Source organism: Chondrus crispus, genomic scaffold (genome assembly GCF_000350225.1).
Source record: "Chondrus crispus Stackhouse genomic scaffold, scaffold_23, whole genome shotgun sequence".
Classification (NCBI taxonomy): Eukaryota; Rhodophyta; class Florideophyceae; order Gigartinales; family Gigartinaceae; genus Chondrus; species Chondrus crispus.
In genome coordinates, this window is record NW_005179131.1 from 325,437 (window position 1) to 349,531 (window position 24,095).

Sequence of the window (24,095 nt, forward strand, 5' to 3'; positions counted from 1 at the left end):
TTCCCCGATCGCTTGCGCGTATCGAGCCACGGATTGGTAATCCACATCCGGGTGCGTGGCGAGGTAATTACGGACCTGCGCGCACGTGGCGGGAAGTAACCCCTCGACGAATAGGGACTTCAACCGCCGGTCGGAGAACACCGTACCGCATCGGAGGGCCTTGTCCCAGAGGTGGTTACTGTAGACCTCCTCTGTCATGTTTGAACTCTGACGGAAGGAGGTCACGTCCCCAACCGCTTTGGAAATTACCTCGTCGGTAGCATAGGTGCGCAACAGAAAGTTGACCACCTGGGGGTATGTCCGGAGCAGCTCGCGCCGCTCCACGTCAACCGCCATGGTATTTCCATTGAGACGGGACTGGAGTAGGGCGTGAGCCTGACCGGTGAGGTAGAATTGGAAGCACCACACGGCGGCTCCCTCGGTGATCCCGTTGTGGTCGCACGCCATCTTGAGGCGTGCGAGGAATCCCAATACCGCAATCGGATCTTGACCGCTGAACGTGTGGGACCTCATCTGCACGTCCAGTTTTTTCCGGTAACGGTTAATGTGCCGCGCTACTGTGGAGTCGTAGCGCGAGCTACGCAGTTCCAGGCGGTAGGTCTTGTAGTTGACGGCCTTGGTAAACAGGTCACTGAGGGGCCTGATTACCGTGGGCCGTCGCTCGTCGCTCGTCGGGGCAGCCCGGCGGCGTCTGCTCGAGTGACGAGGCCCCTCGTCGGACTCGGTGTGGTAGTCTTCCGAGTCGGACGGGTCGTGCCGGTGCCGGTCTCGGCTTCTATCGCGGCGTGCCCTGTGGCTTTGCCTGCGAGAGTCTTCCGAACCGGATGGGTCATCATCGGAGGGGTATCCCCCCCCTCCGGCATCGCGGTATCGCCCGTCGCGTGCCTCGTGGTTATCGCGGTATCGCCAGCGGCGTTCCTCGCGGTCTTCATCCGTCCTGTGACGGGGGTCTTCTGCGTCGGAATACCGGGTGTATTCCGCTTCGGTCCTGTGCGTGCCGGGTGCACGTCTTCTGCTCAACCGGTACGGGTCCCGATTCTCTGTCTCGGGGAGCCCCAGGCGGTTGTCTGTCCCGCGGGGGTCGCCCGTACCGGCGAGTATGGGGAGGACATTTTCTGTGGTCCTCCCTGTAGCACCGTGAACGGTTGGGAGATAGATGGCTCTGCCCTCCGGGTGAGGGTCCATCCTATCAATCCCGGGTACGGCGCCGATCGGATCAGCGATATTAAAGCTTGAGCCCGGAACGGTTTCACGGCGCGGCGCCGGCGGCGGTACCGCGCCTCCCGTTTCGGTAAATGTCGTGGCTAGACGGATGGCCACGGCAGAGCTAATAGCTCCCTTTAGAGCCAATGCGGTCGGAGATTCGTCCTCCTCCGCGGCGAGCGCTGCCACCACCTCGTCGCGTACGAGTGGGGCGATCTTCTCGTCCAGCAGGGCGCGGAGCGCGGTGTCCGCATGCTCCGCCACCAGTCTTGGTGCCGTTCGGTGGAGGCAAACCTGGACGACCTGAGGTAGTTCCTCAGCGAGGAAATCCTCCATCCACGTTTGTAGTCGCGCGAGTAACGCGTCGTACAGTACTTGTACAGGGTTCCCCCCACCAGCCGGTAGCCCGGCGGTGGTGTCCGAAACGGAAGGGGTCTTCTGGCCCCTGGTAGACGGCGGGCGTAGCAGGGCTTCCGGATTGTCGATCCGGGGGCGCTGTGCGCCTCTGCCACTGCGGGTACTTGCTCGCCCGGAGGCCGTATCTTCTCCGGCGGAATCCGCACGGTTCATCGTCGATGATCACTGGCGATCGACGCGGTGATTTTCGACCTCTTTCAATCCGATCGGTAGTTGCTCGCGCTGGCGATCCAGTGCGGGCTCAACCTCTGTAGTTATCCCCTCCACAAGAGTACCAAAATGTGGTATAACTACCTTCGTCCCGACCACTCGGAACGAGGGGGGTTAGAGGTAAGGGAGCGCGCGACGCTGGGTAACCCACACGAGCGCGAACCGTACGGAAGGACTCGAAAAGAGGGAAGGCTCACGTGGCCGGTGACGCGCAGCCGGTCGGTGGTGTCAGATCCGGACGGCCGGTCACGGGTTAGAAGCCTGAGACTTAGAGGTAAAACCGGACGGAGTTAGCAAAAAGCCGTAAAGGGAAGGGAGGCGAGTCTGCCCCCGTTTACTGGAACGGGGCAGGTGCCCCTGGTCTTAACCCCTCAGTGGGACGCCAGGACACCTGTCCCGCTACAGTAGCTGTTACATACTGTATACCAGCTACTGTACTAAATTGGCTAATTTGTGCCATTAACCACTAATTGCTAATTACTTACCGGATGGTCGCACACGTGTGCCCGTGGCCACGGCCGGCGCCAACGGTTGTGTCATGTGTACGCCGTGGAGGTACTACTGTGCTCGCAGCGGGCGCGTGCACGATTACTACAGTAGTAACCGCCCGTCTCGGGGGTTCTCATCTCCCACCGGGGGTCGCGGTGTGGAGTTGTACCACAAGTACGACCAATACCCCACGGGGCGCCAGTCGTTGGCGCCTTCGTGTTCCTCGAGCAACGTACAGCCCAGTTGATAGGCACTAGCATCCGTGTCGATCATGTACGGCCGACCGTACCGCGGCAATGCTAGGATCGACGGGGAAATCATCCGCTCCTTCAACGCTTCGAACGCTTGAAGTTGCAGCTCGGTCGGGTCGTCAAAGTTGGGGTCCGCGTCCTTGCGCGTCATGTCCGTTAATGGGCGCGCAATTTTCGCGAACCCCTTCACGAAGCGGCGGTAGACGTTGCACGCTCCGAGGTACGAGCGCATCTGCGTCAACGTCCTCGGAAACGTGAACGTCTTGAAGGCGTCCGCCGCCGCTTCGGCGACGCTCAGCTTACCTGGGGAAATGACGTGCCCCAGGTAGTGCACCTATGATTAGAAGAAGCTACACTTCTTGAGCTTGAGGGAGATTTCGGCGCTCCTCAACAAGCTCAAGACAGTGTCGAGATGCTTCGCGTGTTTTCCATGCGTACGGGAGAACACGATGACATCATCCAGGTAGACGAGGCATATCTGCCATCGGACGCCAGATAGGATGATGTCGAGGGCACGTTGGAAGGTGGCCGGTGCCCCTTTTAGCCCGAACGGCATACGCAAATGGCGAAACGTTCCCATATGCGTAGTGAACGTGGTCTTGTCCCGGTCTTCCGGAGCGACGGGCATCTGCCAATAACCGGAATTGCAGTCCAACGTCGTGAAGACGGCTGCATCTCCGAGCGAATCGATGCAGTCGTCCATCCGGGGCAGCGGATACAAATCCGCTGCCGTCTTTGCGTTGAGACGCCAGTAGTCCACGCAGAACCGAAGAGAGCCGTCTTTCTTCGGTAGGACCACCACGGGGGACGCCCACTCGGTGCTCGCCGGTTCGATTACCCCTGCGTTCAACATTTTGTTGACTTCCTTGGCGACCATCTCACACATACCCGGCCCCTTTCGGTAGGACATTGAACGTATCGGCTTCGTACCCGGTTCGAGGGGAATGCGGTGTTCGGTCGCTCGGATCGTTCCGAGCGCCCCGCTCCACAGACTCGATTGCTTACGGAGCATCTCGAGCACGTGGCCCCGGAACTTGTCATCATCGATGTATGACAAGTCGATTTCTTTTTCCCAATCCTCCGGCGGATTTTCGGGATCCTTTTTAGAGGCGGGTGCCGTGCCCCCTTCCGGCGGCGGGCACTTCGCCGGTCGGCCGTCCGTACCGGCTCCTCTCTCCTCAACGGTTGCGCCCTCGGCGGAGCCTGGTCGACCAGCTCCTGCTGTTCCGACTTGATCGGTCAAGTCGATGAGGTGTAGCGCGTGCGCCATCCCCTCGGCGATGCGATGTTTGGGCGTCAAGATCGCGAGGGGGTTGCGCATCCCGTATCCCACGACGGTGTGCTTCGGGAGCCGCCTTTCCTGTCGCGAAAAGTTCGCGACGATGACGTCGAAGGTCTGGTTTGGCAAGACCTCGACGACGCCGTTCGTCAGCCTCACTCCATGTCGGTGTTGGAGTGACGGCTTCGGCTCTATAAACACGAGTCCCCTCCCCGTCGTGGTAACGCGCACACGGGCCTGCGACCTCGCGGGAATGGTAACCCAGCGGGCGATTCGGATCGCCTGCGGGGCTTCGTCGCGTGCGTCAGCCCGGCTTGTCTGACGTCCGTGCCGCCTGGTTGGGGGGTCGGCTCCCCCTTCCCGTCGACGATGGCAACGGAGCCACCTTGGCGGAGCTCCAACCGTTGAGCTTCGATGTCGATACTTCGTACGTGTGTATCGATGAACGCCGTACCAAGGAGGACCGGCACGGCGAGCTGGTCCGCCACGACGAACGGAATTCGGAACGTCGTGTTCCTCAACCGCACCGCCAGGCGTACGACGGCCGAGAGCTTAAGCGGGTTGCTATTCACGCCTCCCAATCGGGGCAGTGGCGCGTCGCGGATGACATACCGCGACCAATGGGGAGGAAGGTCCGCCTTCCTCACCAGATTGTACCCCGAGCACGTATCAACGGCGATGGTGCGGGGCTTGAAGGCATTTCCCTCTGTGGCTATCGAGCCGAGGACGTTGTAAATCTTTGACGTCATAAGGCAAATGACGCCGTCGACCACCTTCGGCGTGCCCGGCTCGGCGAGATCGTTCCGCCTGGGCCGCCGGCGCCGGTTCCGACTTCTCTTCCGCGTCCTTCGGCCTTGGTCGCGGGGCGCCCTTCGGTCGGGCGCGTCCCCGCGACAATTCACGTTCGTACGCGGCTTGAATTCTTCTGGCGGCCCCGGGTCCCCCTGGGTCGGGCCGCCGGCGCGTTCGATGCGCTTCTTGTTAGGCACTTGGCTCACGGTTGCCACAGTGCCTTCCTCCAGGTGCGCCGGGCTCACGGTTGCCTCAGCGTCTTCGTCCTTTCGCACCGAGCTTACGGGTGTCTCGGTGCGCTTGTGCAGGGTTGAGGGGAATAATATCGGTAAACATTCCCCTCCCCCGCCGGGGACAAATAGGGGCGGGTCTAGGTTGGTGCGACAAGACGGTTCACGCGACCGCGCGAACGTAACCGTCTTTACGGGGTTTTCGAACTACCCGAGCTGTCAGTGCTATTCGCTTGGCTATCGTTAGCTAGCGCGTCGACGGGCCCCTGGCCGCGCGGATGGGGACGGTTCCCCCACCCCGACTGGGCATCTTCTACGAAGTAATCGGATACTTCGTGGCCTTGGATGGCAACGTCCGGCCGTTGCAATATTCGAGGGGCGGAGAGAACGGGCTCTCCTCCGCCTCCTTCCGTGGGTTGGGGGTACGTTTCCCCAGCCCAGTCTTGGAGGTACATGATGTCGTTCTGTACCCCTTGGGGCAACGGGGGTCTGGCCCGGTCGCCTCGCCCATCTCGACGGAGATATCGCGTATCCATCCGACGAGGGTCACGTCGATCCCTTTGATCGGTCCCCGGGTATCGGTACCCGCCTTCACGAGGGGCAAAACCGACGCTCCAACCCGATCGGCTCGGGTCACCTCGAGGCGGGCCTCGGTCTGCCCGCGTAGACTGCTGAATGAGATTGCGCATTCCGGGGCGCGTCTCCATCTGATAGCGGTAGTTCCTGTACGCCGTGAACTGACGTTGTTCAGGCGACAGGAACGGGCACGCGTACATGGCGTGGCCGTACGTCCGGCACAGCCAACAAATGTACGCGCTGCCATCGGTCGACGCGAAAGTCGCCGCGTGGCGTGCCTCCTCATCGGTGAGTCGAGGCACGTTAGGCAGCCCGCGGTCTCCTTCTCGACGGGAGATATCCAGCTCGGCCATGTTGTGGTTCAGACCACCCGTGGCCCTCGGCGTGTGCGCGAACGCTGTTGCGAAGCTTCCGGTCGAACCGGTGGAAGCTGGCGTAGGGGGTCGGCCTCCTGCCCAGTCGAAGCCTCGCGTAATGAGGACAAGGTCGGCCTGCCACTCATCTTCTCCAATGTGGAGGGCGGTCGCCGGCGAACTCGTTCCGTGCGACCTTGGAGCTCGGACTCCCTTCCCTGCCGGCTTCGGGTCCGGCAGCGGCAACCCGCCACGGGCGCGGTAGGTTGTACCCTCGGCCGTTGCGATACGGCGAATCGTGGAGAGTTCGGTCTTCTGTTGTCCGGGCAACCGTTGTACCGTCTCTGCCACTGCGGCCCGGGTCGCAGTGAATAACCCACGCACGAAGTAGTGCGCGAGGGCTTGTTCTGAGAACACGGCCGTGCATCGGAACGCGGAGGATCCCAGCCGGTCTGCGAACGTGTTCTCGGTTTCGTGAGGGAGCTGTCGCGCCGACGCGACAGCATCAAACGCTTCTCCTAACACGCTGTCGGTTAGGTAGCGTTTGATAAATTGGTTGACGAGACCAGGCCAGCTCGTGTCGTCGTAGAGCTGGCCGGCGCGGAGGCCGCGCATGGTGTAACTCGTATACAACCGCTCCGCGTCCCGCTCGAGGAAGTGAGCGAAGACACGGATTGCCACACCTTCGGTCAGGTGCTGGGCATTGAAGGTTATCCGGATATCCTTCAGGAACGGGAGCAACTGAATCGCGTCAGTACCGTCGAAGCTCTTCATCGTGGGACGGAGCCCACGGCAGCGTTGGACGTACTTCGCGATCCGTCCCGCGTCACCCGAGGTAACGAGCCTCGAGGTGTTGTCGAACCGATACATGCGGTAGTTCGCGACGGCGCTGAACTCCTGTATCATAGTGTGGACGGGCTCGAGCCCGGGTTCGGCGGGGCCCAACGTTCCGAACGGCGTGACGGGCAACGTTCGGACGTCGACGGGGCCGGGATGCGCGGTAAGATCCGCTGGCTGGTAGCCGCTCCAGCGAGGATCGAAGGGGAGAATCGGTTCCCCTGATCCGCAGGCGACTCCTCCACGGCCACGGTCGGGTTGGTCCGGTACCCGTCGGGACTGTCGCATGCTTCCGGATGCATACGGCAGGGCTTGAGTCTCGGACGCGAAGTTGGCGTCCGCCGTCGGCTTGATGTTCTCCGCCCTCCGACTGGTGACGGCTCCAGTCGGGGGCCACTCCTGCGCTCCGGATGCGCCCGGAGAAACAGTGGCACCGGGCCCACTCGAGGGGGCTCCGGGCGGCCTCTCGGCCGACGTCTGTTCCATCTCACGGGCACGGCGGCGCGTTGAGTTGAGCTCCGCCGCCATGTGCGCGAACGCTCCCATCTGTTCGGCTGATGGGAAGGGTTGCGGGTCGGGTCGGACTCCGGAGTCTGCACTCACGGGTCGACCTGCAACGTCCACAGCGGGGGAATCGATGCGCGCCTCTTCGACCAGTACCAAACGGGACTGTACCTGGTCGACGACGGCGCGCAGGTTCTCCAAGGACTGAGTTACGCGCTCAATCCTTCCTTCGCGGAAGGAGCGCAACTCATCCATACAGCGGGCGTAGACGCTGTCAGAGATGTCGATACGGAGGGATGTTCGGACATCTTCGATATACTCCGCAATGGGATCGTACATCGCGCGACCGCGTCCTTTGGAGAAGTCGGGCGACGGTTCGCGGTCTCGAGGACCAGCGTCGCCGTGGCCGACTCGGACGCGGAGCGCGGCCTCTCGCACATCGGCGGGCTCCGAGCGAATCGAGGTGGGATATTCGCCACTCATCTCGACGCGTACGGACGCCGAGGTAAACGATAGTCTTCTCGGTTCGATCTTGAGAGTCTTCTAGGTCGGGAGACCACTGTAGTATAATCACCCCCAACGACGAGGGGGGTGAGTACTGACAGTTCGAAAAGACCCCGATCGGCGGGAAGATAGAAGCACGGCCCACCCACGGTACCGAGCACAGGCTCGAGGTAGCGGTGGTAGAGCGGGATCGGGGAGGACGCGCGCACGCGCGAGCGGTTCTACGCCTCGACGCCCCGGAGCGGTACTGGGTGACCATCCAGTACCGACGGGCGGAGGCGGAGCCGGCTCGTGGGCGTGCTACGCGCGTTCTCAACCCGCGCGCGGTGCGACTCCTAGGTAAAACGGACGGAAGTACCTAAAAGTAAGCGGGCGGACCAAGGTGGAGGATCCTTGACAAGTCCGTGCTTGTCGTCCTCCACCGCCGGCGGTCCGCTCATATTTAATGTACATTGTAGTCTATCATAACTCTACAGTAGTGCCCCGGTCTACCGACACTGTAACGCTGTCAGCCGGCGGGGCTGACAGTCCACGTGTAGTACGCGTCCTGTACACGTGGAGGACACGTGTGTGCGCGCATGGCTGTAAGGCTCGTTGCCTTTCTGTCCTTGATCCAGTCCTAATCTTATTTCCGTTTGGGGTATACCACAAGGAGAAGCTTACTCGATAAATCTTCCTATTGCCAAAGAAAAGGGACCTGGAAACTTTTGGTATCACTGAGGACGATGTCCTGGAACTTTTGCGACCAATTTACGGCACAACAGATGCCGGTGACTACTGGGGTGTGACTGTGGATCGACATGCTAAAGATGACTTGGGGCTAATTCCGCTTCGAGGAGATCCATCTCCCTATATCAAAAGGAATGAGCAAGATGTTGACGGTGTCATGGGAGTCTACGTAGACGATAGCTGCATTGCTGGTAATGAGAATATGCAGCAACTCACTGAAAAGACCCTACAGAGATTTGACTCCAAGCCAAGAGAGTGGGACAACTTCGAGTTCTTTGGAACTTGCATCAGAACCGTGGAGCCTGGGCGCTTTACAATCAACCAAGAGGGATATGAAAAACCCTCAGGCTTATACAAAGTGATGCATCATTCGACCAATTCCGCTCTTATCGAGCAATGTTAGCATGGATGAGTCACACTCGTCCTGATCTGTGCTGTGTCATTAGCAAGGCTGCACAAGTCACACTGGAGACTTTCGGTCGTGACAAGTTGAACGACCATAACGGGGCCCTTCTCAAGGCCAAAAGGACAAAAGATGCATGCTTGTCATACGGCGAACTGGAAAAGAGTCGTTACATCTCCGGGTCTACACGGATGCTTCGTTCGCTGGAAACGACGACTTGTCATCCCAACTTGGTTTCATCACTCTGCTCTGTGACAAGGATGATAATACCCACATTCTGGAGTACTCAAGCCGTAAGTCCAAACGTGTGGTAAGATCCATATTAGGTGGGGAGGTATACGCATTTGCGGATGGCTTTGATAGAGCGTTTATAATCCGTCATGACTTACAGATGATCTACAACATGGAAATTCCTCTCCACATTCTTACGCATTCGCTTCAAATGTTCGACGTGATTACGAAAGCTTCATCGAAAACAGAGCGCCGATTGATGATCGACATTGCTGCAGCCCGAGAGGCGTAGAACAGGGAAGAAATTTCCAATGTTGGGCTCGTCTCATCTGACGACAATATCGCTGATGCACTCAGGAAAGAGAAATCAAACGATGCCTTAGACAAGCTTATTCGAACTGGTCTCGACAAGACACCAGTTCAACAGTGGATTATTCGCACTAACACAAGCTCAACTACTGGAGATGGGGGAGTGTAGAAACTAAGATAATCTACTGTACTGTATGACAAACTGTACCATTAGGGTACAGAACTGTCATGTCTCGCTTGCGTTTTTAGGGTGATTAGTTCCATACTGCGGTATATAAGGAGACGCCTCGGCCCGGAATAGCCGGGAGTCGAAGAGGCGCCGGAAGATCTGAGAGAAAGCTCAGCGCAACTGCTCACTGCCGGTTGTCGGCGGGACACACGCGCTGCAAAACAGTCGGTCGTCGACTGTTCTCAGATTAAACCTTTGTTTTTTAATTTTTGGGTTTTCTTTTCCGAGAAAACCCACACTATCTCCGAGTAGGCGCGCGGTTGGTGCAGTCCCTGTGCCACGTGTGGTACGCCACACCAATAACACGAAACGGTGGATAACAGTATACCTGTTGAAGCTCTATCATAAAGTGGCGAAGTGGCAGAATTTTATTGGCCCGATGCACCCAGGGCAGACATGTGGCTGCGTTGGCAGGGCCTGTGTGTTCGACCAGCGGCCCGTCCTGTTACGATAAGACGTGTCGAATGTACTGTAATTTACCGTCGAAGAAAACGCAATCTGCCAATTCAATTGGTACAGTATGGATGAATAAATAAATAAATGTCTGTATGAACAGAACAGTACAACATGACGGCAGCAATAAATAAATGTCTGTATGAACAGAACAGTACAACATGACGGCAGCAATGAAGCTTTGGCAGCCTTCCGCCGCAGACGTCCCTGTTGGATTTCAGCGAATTCCAAGGAAGAGAAAACTAAAGAGTTTATTACATTTATCGCTACAGAGGGCATACAGTACCAACGGTACCAAGGGTAGTGCTTGCCCAGCTAGAACCGTTGCCAACACTTGCGCTTGAGAATAAACCTAAATTCCGTCGCCAGCACCTGCCCGCCCTGTCTCTCGCTGCCCTATCACTGCACGGAAGCGCGCCAGGCCGCGATACCGGCACGACATTCACGCCTCATATTTGCATTTTATTAATCCGCCATCCCTTTTTTACATCGGTGATTAGGTCCAGCATGGCACAATCCAGACCCCCACGAGGTCTCCTCATCTCACCCACCCACCCCTCAACCGCGTCCGCCGCCTCCTCCGCCGCCCCCCGCGCCCCCCTTCCCGCCGCCGCCCCGTCCCATCTCCCCCCGCCCCGCGTGACATGTCCGCGGCAGCGGACCGCAGCGCCGCGGAGCACGCCGTGCCGGTCCCCGGGCAGGCGCCGACGCAGCCGCCTGAGCATGTGCCTGCGGGGGACGTACTCGTGCCAGCGCGCCCGCCCGCGCCTTCGTCCTCGCAGCGCGACGCCGCCGCCGCGCCGCCGCCGCACGTGCAGGCGCGCATAGCGGTCGTGCTGTATGACATGCTTCTGCGCGGCGCAAACGCAGAGCCGCTGAGCTCGCATCTGTCGCGCGCGTACCCCGCCGCGGCCTGCCTCGCGCGCCAGTACGCGCAGTACGCGCGCCAGGCGCTGCTCGCCACCAACCACGCCAGGGGCGCGCACGGAGCGCAGGCGCACGGCCAGGCGAGGGACGACTTTGTGCTCGGGCGCGTTAGCGTGCCGAACATCGCCTGGTTTTGCTTCTTCGTCGCGTTGCTGCATGGCACCGTGCGGCTTTTAGTCGTGTTTGCTTTTTTCTTCGCCGCCATCATGTTCAGCTCTACGGAAAAGCCGATGTTATCCGCCGTGCTTTCGAAGCTCTTCACCTACACCGTTAATGAAAGTCCATACATAGAGCTCTTCAAATGGCTCACTCGCGTCCTTTCACACGACCCGGTCATTCCCGCGGGTTCTACTGAAAAATGGAAAGCTGCTGCAGAGCTCAATGACTACCTCGCCGCCTCGCTCTTATTCACCCCACTGTTTCAAGGAGTCATGGCTTTTCTAGCTGGAGCAACTCTCTCCATGTTGGTGAACTCTGCCCTAAGCATAGTTGGCGGTATACGCCTCCAGAATGGCGTTCCACACGAAGATTAGCTAGCTCTCCGCCCACCGCATCTACACCGCGACCATTTCCTAGCAGTATGCTAGGAAGAATGTTACATTACAACAGATTCTACGATTTGCATAATTGGCAATGTGGAAAGAAAATTGTCAAAGAAAATTGTTGTTGCAAATCAACTGCACTTGTATTCGCCCGTAGGAACGCACCATCGCTTACCGCTCCCGCTTCCCTCCGCCCCCTATTGATGTAACCCATATGCTGTAATATAAAACTCACGTCATAAGAGACATCCATGCCGCCTTGCGCGTTACTCCCGCCACGAACCACCACATGAATCACCACACTTGCTGTTGCATCCATATCTTGCCATTACAGCACTGAACGTATTCTTTGTCATTCACTTTATAGCGGCGATCTGACTTGTCAGCTGACGTACTCCGAGGACTGGTTGATAGAACAAAATAGCCATGAGCCGAGCGCTGCACCCGTATGCGCGATATAGTCAGCAATTTTTCTCTTGCCCGCAAGGAAAAAGGAATCGAAGAGAACGTTTAGCATAAGCAGCTCAAACGGACGAGCCCCTCCTGGGAAACTGCGATTGCTGTCAGGTGCAAGACATGCCGCCACGAGCAGCGCATAAACGCACGCACCGCCGCCATTAATTTCGATCGGCGATCTAGTCCCAGACTCTCTGGTCATGAAAACGTATCTGCGAGCAAGCACAAGCATGCCCAGCGCCGTGGATGTAGCGGATGACGTGAGAAGTACACCGTACATGCCGGACAAATTGATTATGCGGCGAGAAATGAGAATCGGTGCCAAAAAGCTAATCGACGCGACCGTGCGGCAAAGCCTGAGCAGCGATCCGCCATGCGACAGATGGAAGAGAATCATGCACCACCAGTTGCCCTTGAGGCGTACATTTTGCCAAGTCAAGGTGAAATGTTGGGTGGCGTGCTGCGGAAACATGAACCAAATAGCGCCGACGATAGCAAAGTATACAATCAACCATTCCCAAGGGCGATCTGGGAGCGAGCGCTCCCGAAAGGCCTCGAAGGAGCGCAGATCCTGATCGAAGGCGGCGCGCTTGACCAAGGCGACGCGGCGGCGAAGGTAGCGCACGAAATTACGGGATTCGACGGAGCCGAGGAGGCGGGCCGTATGCGGGAGCGGGAGCCAGGCACCGAGGATGCCTATAAAGTTGTGGCGCGGGCGGTCGGGGAGGTCTGCGAGTCGGGTGCGAGCCAAGGTGAAGACGGCGCAGTCGACAACCTCGAAGTGGTGCGGCGGGCCGTCGGGCAGCCAGGAAGGGACTTGGCGATGGGGGGCGAAGATGGACTCGAGAGCGGCGGACAGGTGAGGGAAGGCTTGGCGGGCGTGGAGGCAAATGTCACGGGAGTGGGCTTTCTGGCAGGTGGGCGTGTGCAGGTGGGTGCGGTGGAGTTTGGTGAGAAAGTGGCGGAAGGAAGAGGGGCCTGGGTTGGTGGCAACAAGTATCCAGAGGACGGCGAAGGTGCACAGCAGGCGGCGAATGCTGCCCATGCCACATCCCGTGTTGAGAGAGACGGGGGAGGGTGGAGCGGGGGGGGGGAGGGGCTCGGTGGCGGGAGGAGCGTGTGGCGGGGGAGGGACAGGGGGGAGGCAGTGGAAAGGCACGGCAATGGTGGTGGGACACAGGGCGGGAAAGCGGTGGAAGAGCAGAGCTCTATTGAAGGCCAAACATTGGGCTTCAGAAGAGCTCTGCTCAACTGAAGGCCCGGCATTGGGCCGGGCCGGGGTGAATTGCAGTGGTGAGCCAAAGTGTTAAAGAAAGGATAGAAATTTTAAGTGCGGATACTGTACCCTTGATTGATACTGTACACTGATCACAGCAATTAACCTGGGCCAACTTAATTCTGAAGCCCCTTTTTCAGGTCTATAACCATATTTAACATGGTCCGGATTAATTGTGAACCCAGATTAATATATGGTCAAATCAGATATAACATGGTCCAGTTTATTTATGAACCACTGGATTAACCTTGATTTCTGACATTGCTGACAAGTATTCAAGAAATTACGGCTCCACTTCTTGCCCATTGAAATGGACTCGATGCTCGGATATTATTGTCTGCAGCTCAGAAAAGAGCTGCTTCTCTTCCCAAAGACCACATCGAGGCGGCGACATGCGTTCTCGCCCTTTTTGAACTCTAAATGCGACTTATCATAAGACTGTTTCCTCCAGGTCAAAACCAATAATAACCTGGTCCAGTTTATTTCTGAATCCAGGTTAATATATAGACCAAGGTTAATTGCTGTGATCAGGTGTACTGTAGAGGAAAGACACGTGGGGCACGGGGCCAGGGTGTGATAGTGTTTGGTGTCGTAGAAATGGTTAAGAAAGTTGCTCTTAAGACCATTTTTGCAGGACACGAGTTTCCTGGGATTTCTCTATGTTCATGACATGAACATGAACTTCATGTTGAACTCAACAGTGTCACGGGTCGCTTTACAAGAGTATAAAAATAGACGCCTGCAAGACAGTTACGGGAGAGAAGGTGCGACTGTATACAGTACTGTTACGGATGAACCCAGGTGGCAAGGTGGACACGCGTAAGGCGAATCAAAGCGGACACGGCCGGAACCGAGGCGTACCAACCGAAAGGCAGTAGAAGTGGCGGGATCATGCGCGTGGGGAACTGTCGGCGATAGACAGAGGGAGAATGAAGGGAAACCCGTGGCTGCGAGGGAACTTGGACCGGGACAAGAAGACGGGGGAGGCCACCGGCCGTGTGGGTGAAAGGAAAGGAGCTGGAGGAGGGCGCCAGGACTGGGGCAGAGGGAAGCTGAAGGGAAAGGGGGCGCCAGGAGAGGTCGGGGGAAGAGAGGACAGCCCCCGGGCATAAATTACTTAAGAGCCGTCCCTGGAGCAGATAGGGAAGGGGAGGGCAGCAGACTTGTGAAGAATAAAGACGAAGACGAGTGAGTTCTCGTTGGCACAGGTCGCTCGGTATCTCGCGGAGGAATTGCCGCAACAGTACTGTACTGTTGCGCCTACACACACGTGGCAGGCGGTGTCAGTTTCGGGAATGGGCGGCGTTCGCTGCGAAGGGAAACGGTCGTGGTAATGGGCAGTGCGTGGGCCAACAGGGTAGTGGAGCTTGAGGGATCGAAGGGAAATGGCGGGGCGACGCCAAGGGAAACAGGCGGCAAGGCGCGAAAGGAAAGAGGACGGAAATGGGGTGATTGAGGGGGCCGACGGAAGGCGGGAATGGATTGAAGCGAGACGCGAGGGACAGCGCCCGGGGGGCGGGAAGGCGCGCCGCGTAGGATAGGTAGTATAAAGGAGGGGGTCGGGGAGCAAAAAGGAGAACGGGGGCATCAGGTGGATTCCTGAGAAACCGAGGAGAGGGGCTGATATCGGGTGGATTCCCGTGGATTCCGAGTGGACTCTCGGCAGCAACCTCTGGATACGAAATAAATCCTGATTTGACGGTGCTCATTTTATCGGGCACAACATTACAATTTTGTAAGTGCAGTCAGCCGAGCAACGAGACAAAAACTTGCATCGGCAATGGATTCTGGTCAAAGGGCCGATACGAGATCGGACGCCGAAGACAAGATGGAACCAGAGCAAGGTCCAGCTGGTGGAGATGGGCGTGCGACGATGGACGGTGTCACCAGCCCGGTGACTCCTGCAGGTCCCGCCGCCGCTGCAGCAAGACGGAGCTATCGAGAGTCTGAGGATCAGTCCAACAAGGGACTGTTTGACACCCTAGCTTCCTTTAATGATGTGCTAGGAAAGATACTGGAACATCTGAACAAGAACACGGCTGCTGTGGTACAGGTCGGGGAGTCCGTCACGAACCTCAGCGTCCCGTCGAGACGTGTATAAGACTTGACCGAGGCATCGGCGGGCAAGGAGCCGTCGCTGAAAAGTCTGACGAGAAAGGTGAGTCTGCCCGAATCGCCGAGTGCGTACGCGCAACCAAGGCAGAACGCAAAAAGCCACACCCTCTAGACCCCCATGCCGCCTTCAAGATCTACTCGATGGCACTGGAAGCTGTTAGAATCAACACACCTGGAGACGGCAATTTTTTTGCTGCGAAGAAGGCATGGACGCGCCTCTGTCATGATTTTCCGGTTATAGCCGGAACCCACCGGCGTCTTCTTCCCCGTGCATTTTCAGGAAGCGCTCTGGCAATTTACGAGGTAGTTGCCGCTGAGAAATTGGAATCTTCGGAAGAAGACCTGTGGGAGGAACTGGGACCAAGGCTCTGTAATTCCAGTCATCGCAGGGCTCTTCGGTTACAATTTGACACGATCGCCTGGCGAGAGGGCAAGGAGACCGTCAGTGATTTTGCAGGCCGTGTGCGCGCTTACGCTCTGATGTTGCCCAACGTGATCTCAGACGAGATCATGCTGGATCGCTTCGTGCAGTCGCTCCCCGCCAACATGCGAAATTTGGCACTGTCTATCCCTGGTACTTTTGACGAAGTCACGGCACGCATATCCATGATGGCCTTGGCAAGAGCACCCGAAGCCGGCCGGACGCGCTTCCGGCATGAGCGCGTGCAGCAGACATCGGAAGCCCCAGCAGACGGGGATCGTGCAGTCGTCACACCGATTGGGTCTCACGCACGGGTCCGCCAATGAGCGGACTGGATCGAAACCGCGAAATGCTATCGCTGTGGGATCAAGGGACATCTCGCAGCCGATTGTCCGGAGAAGCCCCCCAGGTCTCGGAGCAAAGAATTGACAGCTACGGGAAAAGGGAGGGCGAGCACCTTGGGTCGCGAGGCGCAGACGCCCCACCGGAACTAGCGACTAGAGCCCCAGCGGCAAGGCCACCTGAGACTGAGGCGGTGTGCCGCTGCGTTGGGGATAGTCCTGGTGGGGGCGAGGATGTCGCAGTACGGGTGCAGGTCGGCAAAGACGCCCTCTGGGTGCCTCTCGACACCGGAGCCCGTTCTGTGTGGGTCGACCGAGAGTGGTTCGAGGAACACGGCGGCGTGTGGGAGACAGACTCCTCCCGGGCAGTTACAGCTGATGGCAAGGACATGGCCGTCTGTGGCCAGGGAACGCTGCAATTCAGGCTGTGGGGGGAAGTTTTTTCAGAATCGGTGCGAGTGGCATCGTGCTTGCCATCTAAGCTGTTGCTAGGAAGCCAATTCTGGAAGCGCCAAGGCCTGATCCTCAATCTCGGAACAATGAGGGGGAAGATCACGGTGGGGGGGCGACGGCGCAAGGGGAGAGAATCACGACGCCGGGACGCTCGGTTGGACTTAGAGACGGCCGGGGCGATCGATGACGTAGATGTGGACGATGAAATCCGTGAAATGGATCTGTCACATTTCCACCCAGAGCCCTCGATGCAAGAGAGGCTCCGGCAGATTTTGTGGACGCGACGACAAGTCTTCAAAGGATTGGGCCACATTACCGGCGTGCAACACACCATCACTCTGCTGGGAGACGCAAAACCGGTGTGCTCCCCGGTCCGTCGCAGATCACCGAAGGAGGACGAGCTCGAGCGCGCGGCAATGCAGAAGCTTCTCAAGATGGGGGTTGTAGAGCACGCCTCTTCCCCCTGGGCGGCGTGCAACGTGTTTGTCCGTAAGAAGGACGGGACTACGAGAGTCACTTCTGATTTTCGAGGCTTGAATGCTGTTACCGTCGGCGACTCCTACCCGATGGAGGACGTACGCGCCACGTTAGACTGGATGGGCAGCAAGAGAATTTTTTCTACATTCGATCTAAAGGATGGTTTCTTCCAAGTCAGCCTGGCAGAAGAGTCCCGCGACTACACCGCCATCCGAACAGTTATTGGCTTGCTCAGGTACGTCCGCCTTCCGCAGGGACTAAAAAACTCACCTGCGGTATTCCAGCGAGTGGTGAACGCCATCCTGGGCGGTATGAAGGGCCGGGACGTGTGGGCGTTCATGGACGACATCAGTATGGGGACGCAGACCGCGGAGGCACATTTGCAGTGCTTGCAGTCGGTTTTGGACACGTTTCTGGCTGCGGGCGCGCGACTCAAGCTCTCCAAGTGCTCTTTTGGTGTGCGAGAGGTGGAGGTGCTGGGGCACCGGATTGGACAGCAGGGGATTACGCCCTCCGACCTGCACGTCCAGGGAATCCGCGACCTTCGTCTACCCCGAAATGGCGAAGATCTGATCAGATTTTTGGGGCTGGCCAACTACTTTGCGGAGTTTGTTGATCACTTCGCCGACGTAGCTAGACCACTTTACGCTGTGTTGAGGGGTACGGGCTTTAACAAGCGCAAACGGCCAGGTACGAAGCTTTTCATAGCAGACTGGAGCACACGATGGGGCAATGCGCAAGAGGAGGCTTGGGCGCACATCAAGCGCGCTCTGAGCCACCCCGAATTCCTGGTACCCCCGCGGAGGGGTGCATCGAAGCGGCTGCTGACGGACGCCAGCGGCTACGGACTTGGAGCGGTGCTTTTGCAAGAATCCGACCCAGGTGCTTGGAGACCCGTAGCCTTCACAAGCCGCAAAATGACAAACGCGGAGGTGAAGTATACTGTAACCGAGCGCGAATGCTTGGCGATTGTGCATGCTCTTCGAAAATGGAGATGCTACCTCCACGGCGAGCGGGATCTGGTCGTCGAGACAGACCACCTCTCCCTGAAATGGCTAATGAGCCTGAAGGAGCCGAGAGGTAGGCTTGCCAGGTGGATGGTCGAGGTACAAGACTTCGAATGTTCCGTCAAGTATACCCCCGGGGCATCCATGGTGGTTGCGGATGCCCTGAGCAGGGATGCCGTGGGGAAGCCACTCTGCCAGAGGTGCTTTGGTGAGCTGGACATGAGCGGAGACATGCAGGTGACCGCGGGAGAAATTGAGGAGTCTGGGTTGGCTCCGTCTCTGGCAGGCGGGCCCTCGGTCGAGGAGATTCGTGACGCGCAAGAAAGGGAATGCAGGGAAGGACTTGACCTTGTACGAAACAGAGAGGACGGAGGGTTTTCAATTGATCGTCAGGGCCTCCTACGCAAGAACATTCGCGCACGGTGGCGAATCGTTGTCCCCCGTTCCCTGGTCCCTTCGGTATTGAGCTTTGCGCATGGGTCGAAGCTTTGCGGTCACTACGGCGTCCGCCGTACGCAGGAGAGAATTGCAGGGCAATTTTGGTGGCCCGGCTGGAAGGCGGACGCCCAAGCGAGAGTAAGGGAGTGTGTCGCCTGTGCGGGCGTAAAGGCTTCCAAGCCCGCACGCAGCGCACCTATGCAAGTCTACCATCCCTTGCGCAGATTCGCACAAGTTGCTGTCGATGTGCAGACTGTCACGCCGAGGACTTCGAACGGAAACATCAAGATACTTGTCCTCGTGGACACGTTTACGCGCTTCGCTCGGGCAGTTGCCATCCCCGATGAGAGGGCGGAGACGGTTGCTTCTGCAATAATTGATGAATGGATTTGTGTCTTCGGTCCGATGGAGTGTCTATTGTCCGACCGAGGGCCCAATTTTATCGGGAAAGTGGTGACAAGGATGGCGGACGCCCTCGGTGTGAGGAGGGTGACGACGTCTGCCTTCCATCCACAAACAAACGGTTGCGTGGAAAGATTTAATCGCACGCTTGCCCAAGACCTGGCTTGCTTCGTCAGCACAGGCCAGGACGACTGGGATAATCACGTGGCCCTTGCCTGTTTTAGGTACAACTCAGGTAGGAGCCGGGCTACAGGGATGAGCCCCTACGAATCCATGTTTGGCATTGAGCCGTTTATGGCTTGGGGACCGGGAGAGCTCGACCGAATATCAGGGGAGCCGTATGATCTTCGTTATCATCTTGAAGGTCTACACGCATCGCTTCTAAGTCGCGGGAAGGCAGAGAGAAAACGGGCTGCTGTCCTGTACAATGCAGCCATGCGCGGCACGAGCTTCGCTGTGGGAGACAAGGTCCTTGTTTGGGCACCAGACCTTGCCTCGGTCGAAGGAAGCAAAGTCGCACCACCATGGATTGGGCCCTATCTCGTGCACAAAAAATTGTCGCCCACAGGGTACCTCCTACTCTCGGAAAAGGGTGCCCGCTTTGCGCGTGTACATTCAAACCGGTTGCGACGGATAAGCAGCTCTGCTAAAGAAACAGGAGACCCAAGGGACGGGGTCTTTCCTGACAGCTTGAGACTGCTGGGCAAGATAAAAGGCGTGAAGGAGGTCGTGCTGGATGACGGCACAAAATCTCGCCATTTCCAAGTGCAACTGGGCGGTCGAAGTTCCCCTCGATGGACGCGAGAAGAGGACCTCCCTGAAGCAGTCGTCGCGGCATGGAGCATGGCGGCAGACGCTTCTATCAAGGATCAGGAAACGCCTCAAACCGCTGGGGCATCTACAAGCAACGAACTGGATGCGGCGGCCTAGTTCCAGTCTGTGTGAGCTCCTACGTCGCTCCTTCTTCTCGAGCGTGCACAATGGATTACTGGCAAAGGGTCGATTGTTGCGCCTACACACACGTGGCAGGCGGTGTCAGTTTCGGGAATGGGCGGCGTTCGCTGCGAAGGGAAACGGTCGTGGTAATGGGCAGTGCGTGGGCCAACAGGGTAGTGGAGCTTGAGGGATCGAAGGGAAATGGCGGGGCGACGCCAAGGGAAACAGGCGGCAAGGCGCGAAAGGAAAGAGGACGGAAATGGGGTGATTGAGGGGGCCGACGGAAGGCGGGAATGGATTGAAGCGAGACGCGAGGGACAGCGCCCGGGGGGCGGGAAGGCGCGCCGCGTAGGATAGGTAGTATAAAGGAGGGGATCGGGGAGCAAAAAGGAGAACGGGGGCATCAGGTGGATTCCTGAGAAACCGAGGAGAGGGGCTGATATCGGGTGGATTCCCGTGGATTCCGAGTGGACTCTCGGCAGCAACCTCTGGATACGAAATAAATCCTGATTTGACGGTGCTCATTTTATCGGGCACAACAGTACCCTAGTACAGTACATAATTTACGTGCAACACAATGTCGTGCAGTGGCACTGCCGCACGACTTTTTCAATTCAAACAAGTATTGAAACTTAGTCATGGCCAAGCGCGACACCACAAGGTGCGTGGTTGATAAATCACTGTCTTCATCGACGAGCGTGGTTTATGGCGGCAGGGGTAGAGTTTGGACTGGACTGTGAAACAATTCCCTCGCTCACTTGTTGGTGCGGGTGGAATTTTGCGCGGCACTGTCTTGTGCAAGTTGTACGAGACGCGTCCATGTCCGATTGAATTTTGCCAACTGCAAGTGAAAAAGCAGTATCTGTTTTTGAAGCAGTCGTGATGGCAACTTCGCTGCAGAAAGTTTGTGAGAGAGGCGCAGTGTGCGGAACATTTCGGATTTCTTTTTTAAAGAGCGGTGCGTAGTTGCCCTCTTGAGTGCCTACATTGTGTGTAATTGTATGGCATAACGATGAGGCATGTTGTGGCAACTAGCGTCTTGACGACAACGAAGTTGCTCATATGAGGCCAGCATACTGTACAATGGTACGCTTGGTACTGTGGACCGTAGAACAGTAGACAGTATTAGTTAGGAACGGCCCTAAACTCTAGTGCTCGTAACGTACCGAAGGGTGCGGTGCGGTAGGGTAGGGTATGGCAGATGTGGGCTACAGAGAGTACCTCTCAATAGTGCAGTTGTGATTAGTGCAAACCGTCAATGGTGCAGGTCAAAGCCGCTTGTCACGACTTTCGACACGTGTGCAGCGTATATTTCTTCAAGTAAAGCTACGCTGTAAAAGTGATTGGCGAGATCTTCCCTTAAGTAGTGCAATACGCCAATAGTGCAGGATTTCACCGCGTGGCACGGTACTGCACTATTTGAGCGGTATGGACTGTATGTCGGTGTTGGTAGCAAGACTAAAGACTAAATTACTTGTAGCAAGACTAAATTACTACAATGTACTGCACTGTAGGGGACAAATCGGGAATCTTTGTCACGCACGACGGTGGAAGCAGAAAGCGATGGAAGAGAAGATGTCACGTCATATTTTGAAACAAAGTTAAATCAGTGCTTGTCCACGTTTGATGGTACGGGGCACTATGCCTGCACGTGAAGGGACGTGATGGAGAATGCTGCATTAACGAGAATAAGCCTTGGTCCTGAGACGATAACGTCCACTCCTAGACGTTATCGTAGAAACAATCCGGCGGCTATACGGTATGCGGGGGCGAGGGATGAGAAAATGTAATTCGTGGTTGGAAAGTTGCATCAACACGGAGGGGAAGTTCAGTGGAAATAAAGGTGATAGCGGTGTCTGCAGCCGCACTTTGTGCACTGCAGGACTTGGCGCTTGTAATCGCTAGCAACTAACTTTAGGAACATGCACTCTGGACACTCTCTGCCACAGTATGGCATGCAAGAGGCTTGTGAAGGTGCGTGAAGCCAGTGCGCGGGCGGAGTGATGAAAAGACTGTCATGTATAGATGGTGTTGGTTGGTTGTTCACGTTTTTCTCTGTGTGTCCCGGCACCCTCCCGGTTCCTCCACTCTACCTTTCCCTTTTGGGTCATTTTGGAGTTGGGAGGGTGACACCGTGCAAATCTTGTCAATATAGAGGGTTCCCTTGGGTCATTTTGGAGTTGGGATGCCATGCCTCCTTCCACTTGTAAGAATGCGCGGAACAATCTGGTGAATTACATTTTAGTTGTAATTTCAAGGTTTTCTAGATCTAGACGACAAGTGACCTCATATGAGGTCACTTCTCAACTTATTTTCTCGACTTGTGCTTCTTAACAAGAAGGAAAAAGGCACTCTTGCCACCGCAGTTGACTTCTGCGTTGCGGAAGAGTGGAGTTTGGTGAGGTCTGCACGTCTTTTCCAGCCATTTTTAGAATGCCTAAAAAAGAAGCCTTTTTAACCAACCTCAAAACGTTATTTGTTGATATCTTTCAAGCCAAAACGCCTGTTAAAAATGTCAACCGAGTCTTGAAACTTCATTAGATTCTTAGTCGTTCTATGCATTCACAACTGCTACCCCACTGTTTTGCGAGATGTTATTGCCGAGGGATCTACGTTAAAGAAATGGTGTCCAAACTGACTTTATAAGGCTTCGATTTAATGTATATATTTTTGCAAAAAGAAAGCTGGCCTCATATGAGGCAAATTGCCGGTCGTCTAGTGTCTAGACGACAAGTGACCTCATGTGAGGTCATTTTTCAACTTATTTTTTCTCGACGTGTGCTTGCTCAACATGAAGGAAAAAGATACTTCTCGCCACCGTAGCTGACTTCTGCCTTGTGGAAGGGTGGAGTTTGGTGAGATTTGCATTTCTTTTCCAGCCATTTTTAGAATGCCTAAAAAAAGAAGCTTTTTTGAACAACCTCAAAACGTTATGTTTTGATATCTTCGAAACCAAAAGGCCTGTTTAAAATGTCAACTGAACATTGAAACTCCACTAGATTCTTAGTCTTTTTGTGTATTCACAAATGCTATCCCAATGTTATGCAAGATGTTATTGTCGAGGGCATATACTGTACGTTAAAGAAATGGTGTCCAAACTGACTTTATAAAGTTTCGATTTAATGTACAGTATATATTTTTGCAAAAAAAAAGCGGCCTCATATGAGGCAAATCGCTTGTCGTCTAGACACTACCAAGGGTAGACGCTACACCGAGTTGGGCGGCTGAGCCCCCACCGGTTAGATCCTTTCTGAGTAAAGAGGGAGGTCTCATACACCCGGACCATGCTCCGACTCACACACTCCGATAGTGTGGGCAGCCGAAGGACGAGACAGGCATGTCGGACACTCCCAAGTGCCCCAAGTGCGGTCAAAGTTTTTCAGGGTGCGACTGCCCCTGCTTGGCTGATGGATGCAGAGAATGGATATCGTGTGAAGTATGTTGGATGTGCCGAGCACACTGTTCGTGCTCGGGTACATCCAACCTGGAGATGACGGTGCACAGCGGGGTTGGCGAGATGTGGGAGGCCTACAGGAGAAGGCTCAAGGCTATGAATCCAGAAGGGTTGTCGAAACCTTGGGTCAAGGGCCTTCACATCGCTATGGAAGGGGGCAACCTATGCGTCGTCCGAGAGGGCTGGAGGCCTAGACGTGTCAGGATGACTAGTGAGTTACCAGTGAGTTATTACCACACGTCCCCGCATGGCAGAACGGACGGTATTCTCAGCGAGAGTGTTTGCCGATTCATGAGTGAGTTGGGGCGTCTCTTGGAGCTTGGGAGAGTTAAGTTGATAACGGGGAGTGGCGCTATTCAAGGATGCAGTCCCCCTGAAGCAGCGTGCGTATTGAGGCTGGATTCGGAGGTCATCGTCCCGCTCAGCGAGGAAGCGGAGGGGAGACTAAGGAGGAGAGACCTTGCGCTTGGGAAGCTCACGGATGGACCATGCTCGAGTGTAAGTAACTGGCTGGGGCATGGGGTTCCAGGGAACTGGGTGCTGATACACCCGACATGGAGTCCTCGTACGAACGAGAGTGCTAAATTTGACAGCAGGAAACTTGACCCGGCAGGAAGACTCAGGCGACTCAGATACTCGAGGACGAGGAGTGTGCAACCGTGCGCCACGACCAACGTCCTCGGTCCTAGAGGGGTTATTGTGAGCATACCGTTCGCGTCCGCAGCGCACGATAGCTACCGGGGCGTCAGGATAGATGTCGCCCTACTAAGAGCGGCAGCCGCTGCTGGGGTTAGGCGCATAGAAGCAGGCGCGGACATAGGGACGGAGCTACTCTTCGAGAGCACTCCCGG

General features: G+C 56.6%; 3 protein-coding genes; 2 read left to right on the forward strand and 1 right to left on the reverse strand.

Moving 5' to 3' along the window:
• Positions 1-10,844: 10,844 nt before the first annotated feature.
• CHC_T00004389001 (hypothetical protein) lies at positions 10,845-11,577 on the forward strand. XM_005716216.1 is given in 2 exon segments: positions 10,845-11,459; positions 11,460-11,577. The coding sequence occupies 1 exon segment, from the start codon at positions 10,845-10,847 to the stop codon at positions 11,457-11,459; it is 615 nt and encodes a 204-aa protein (XP_005716273.1). The 3' UTR covers positions 11,460-11,577.
• Positions 11,577-12,969, reverse strand: CHC_T00004390001 (hypothetical protein). XM_005716217.1 is given in 2 exon segments: positions 11,577-11,850; positions 11,851-12,969. The coding sequence occupies 1 exon segment, from the start codon at positions 12,967-12,969 to the stop codon at positions 11,851-11,853; it is 1,119 nt and encodes a 372-aa protein (XP_005716274.1). The 3' UTR covers positions 11,577-11,850.
• A 10,479-nt stretch (positions 12,970-23,448) lies between these two features.
• CHC_T00004391001 (hypothetical protein) overlaps positions 23,449-24,095 on the forward strand; it is a 1,194-nt gene continuing 547 nt past the window's right edge. The window contains exon 1 of the mRNA XM_005716218.1: positions 23,449-24,095. This exon is cut by the window's right edge and continues 547 nt beyond it. Coding sequence (XP_005716275.1) covers positions 23,449-24,095 — 647 coding nt within the window.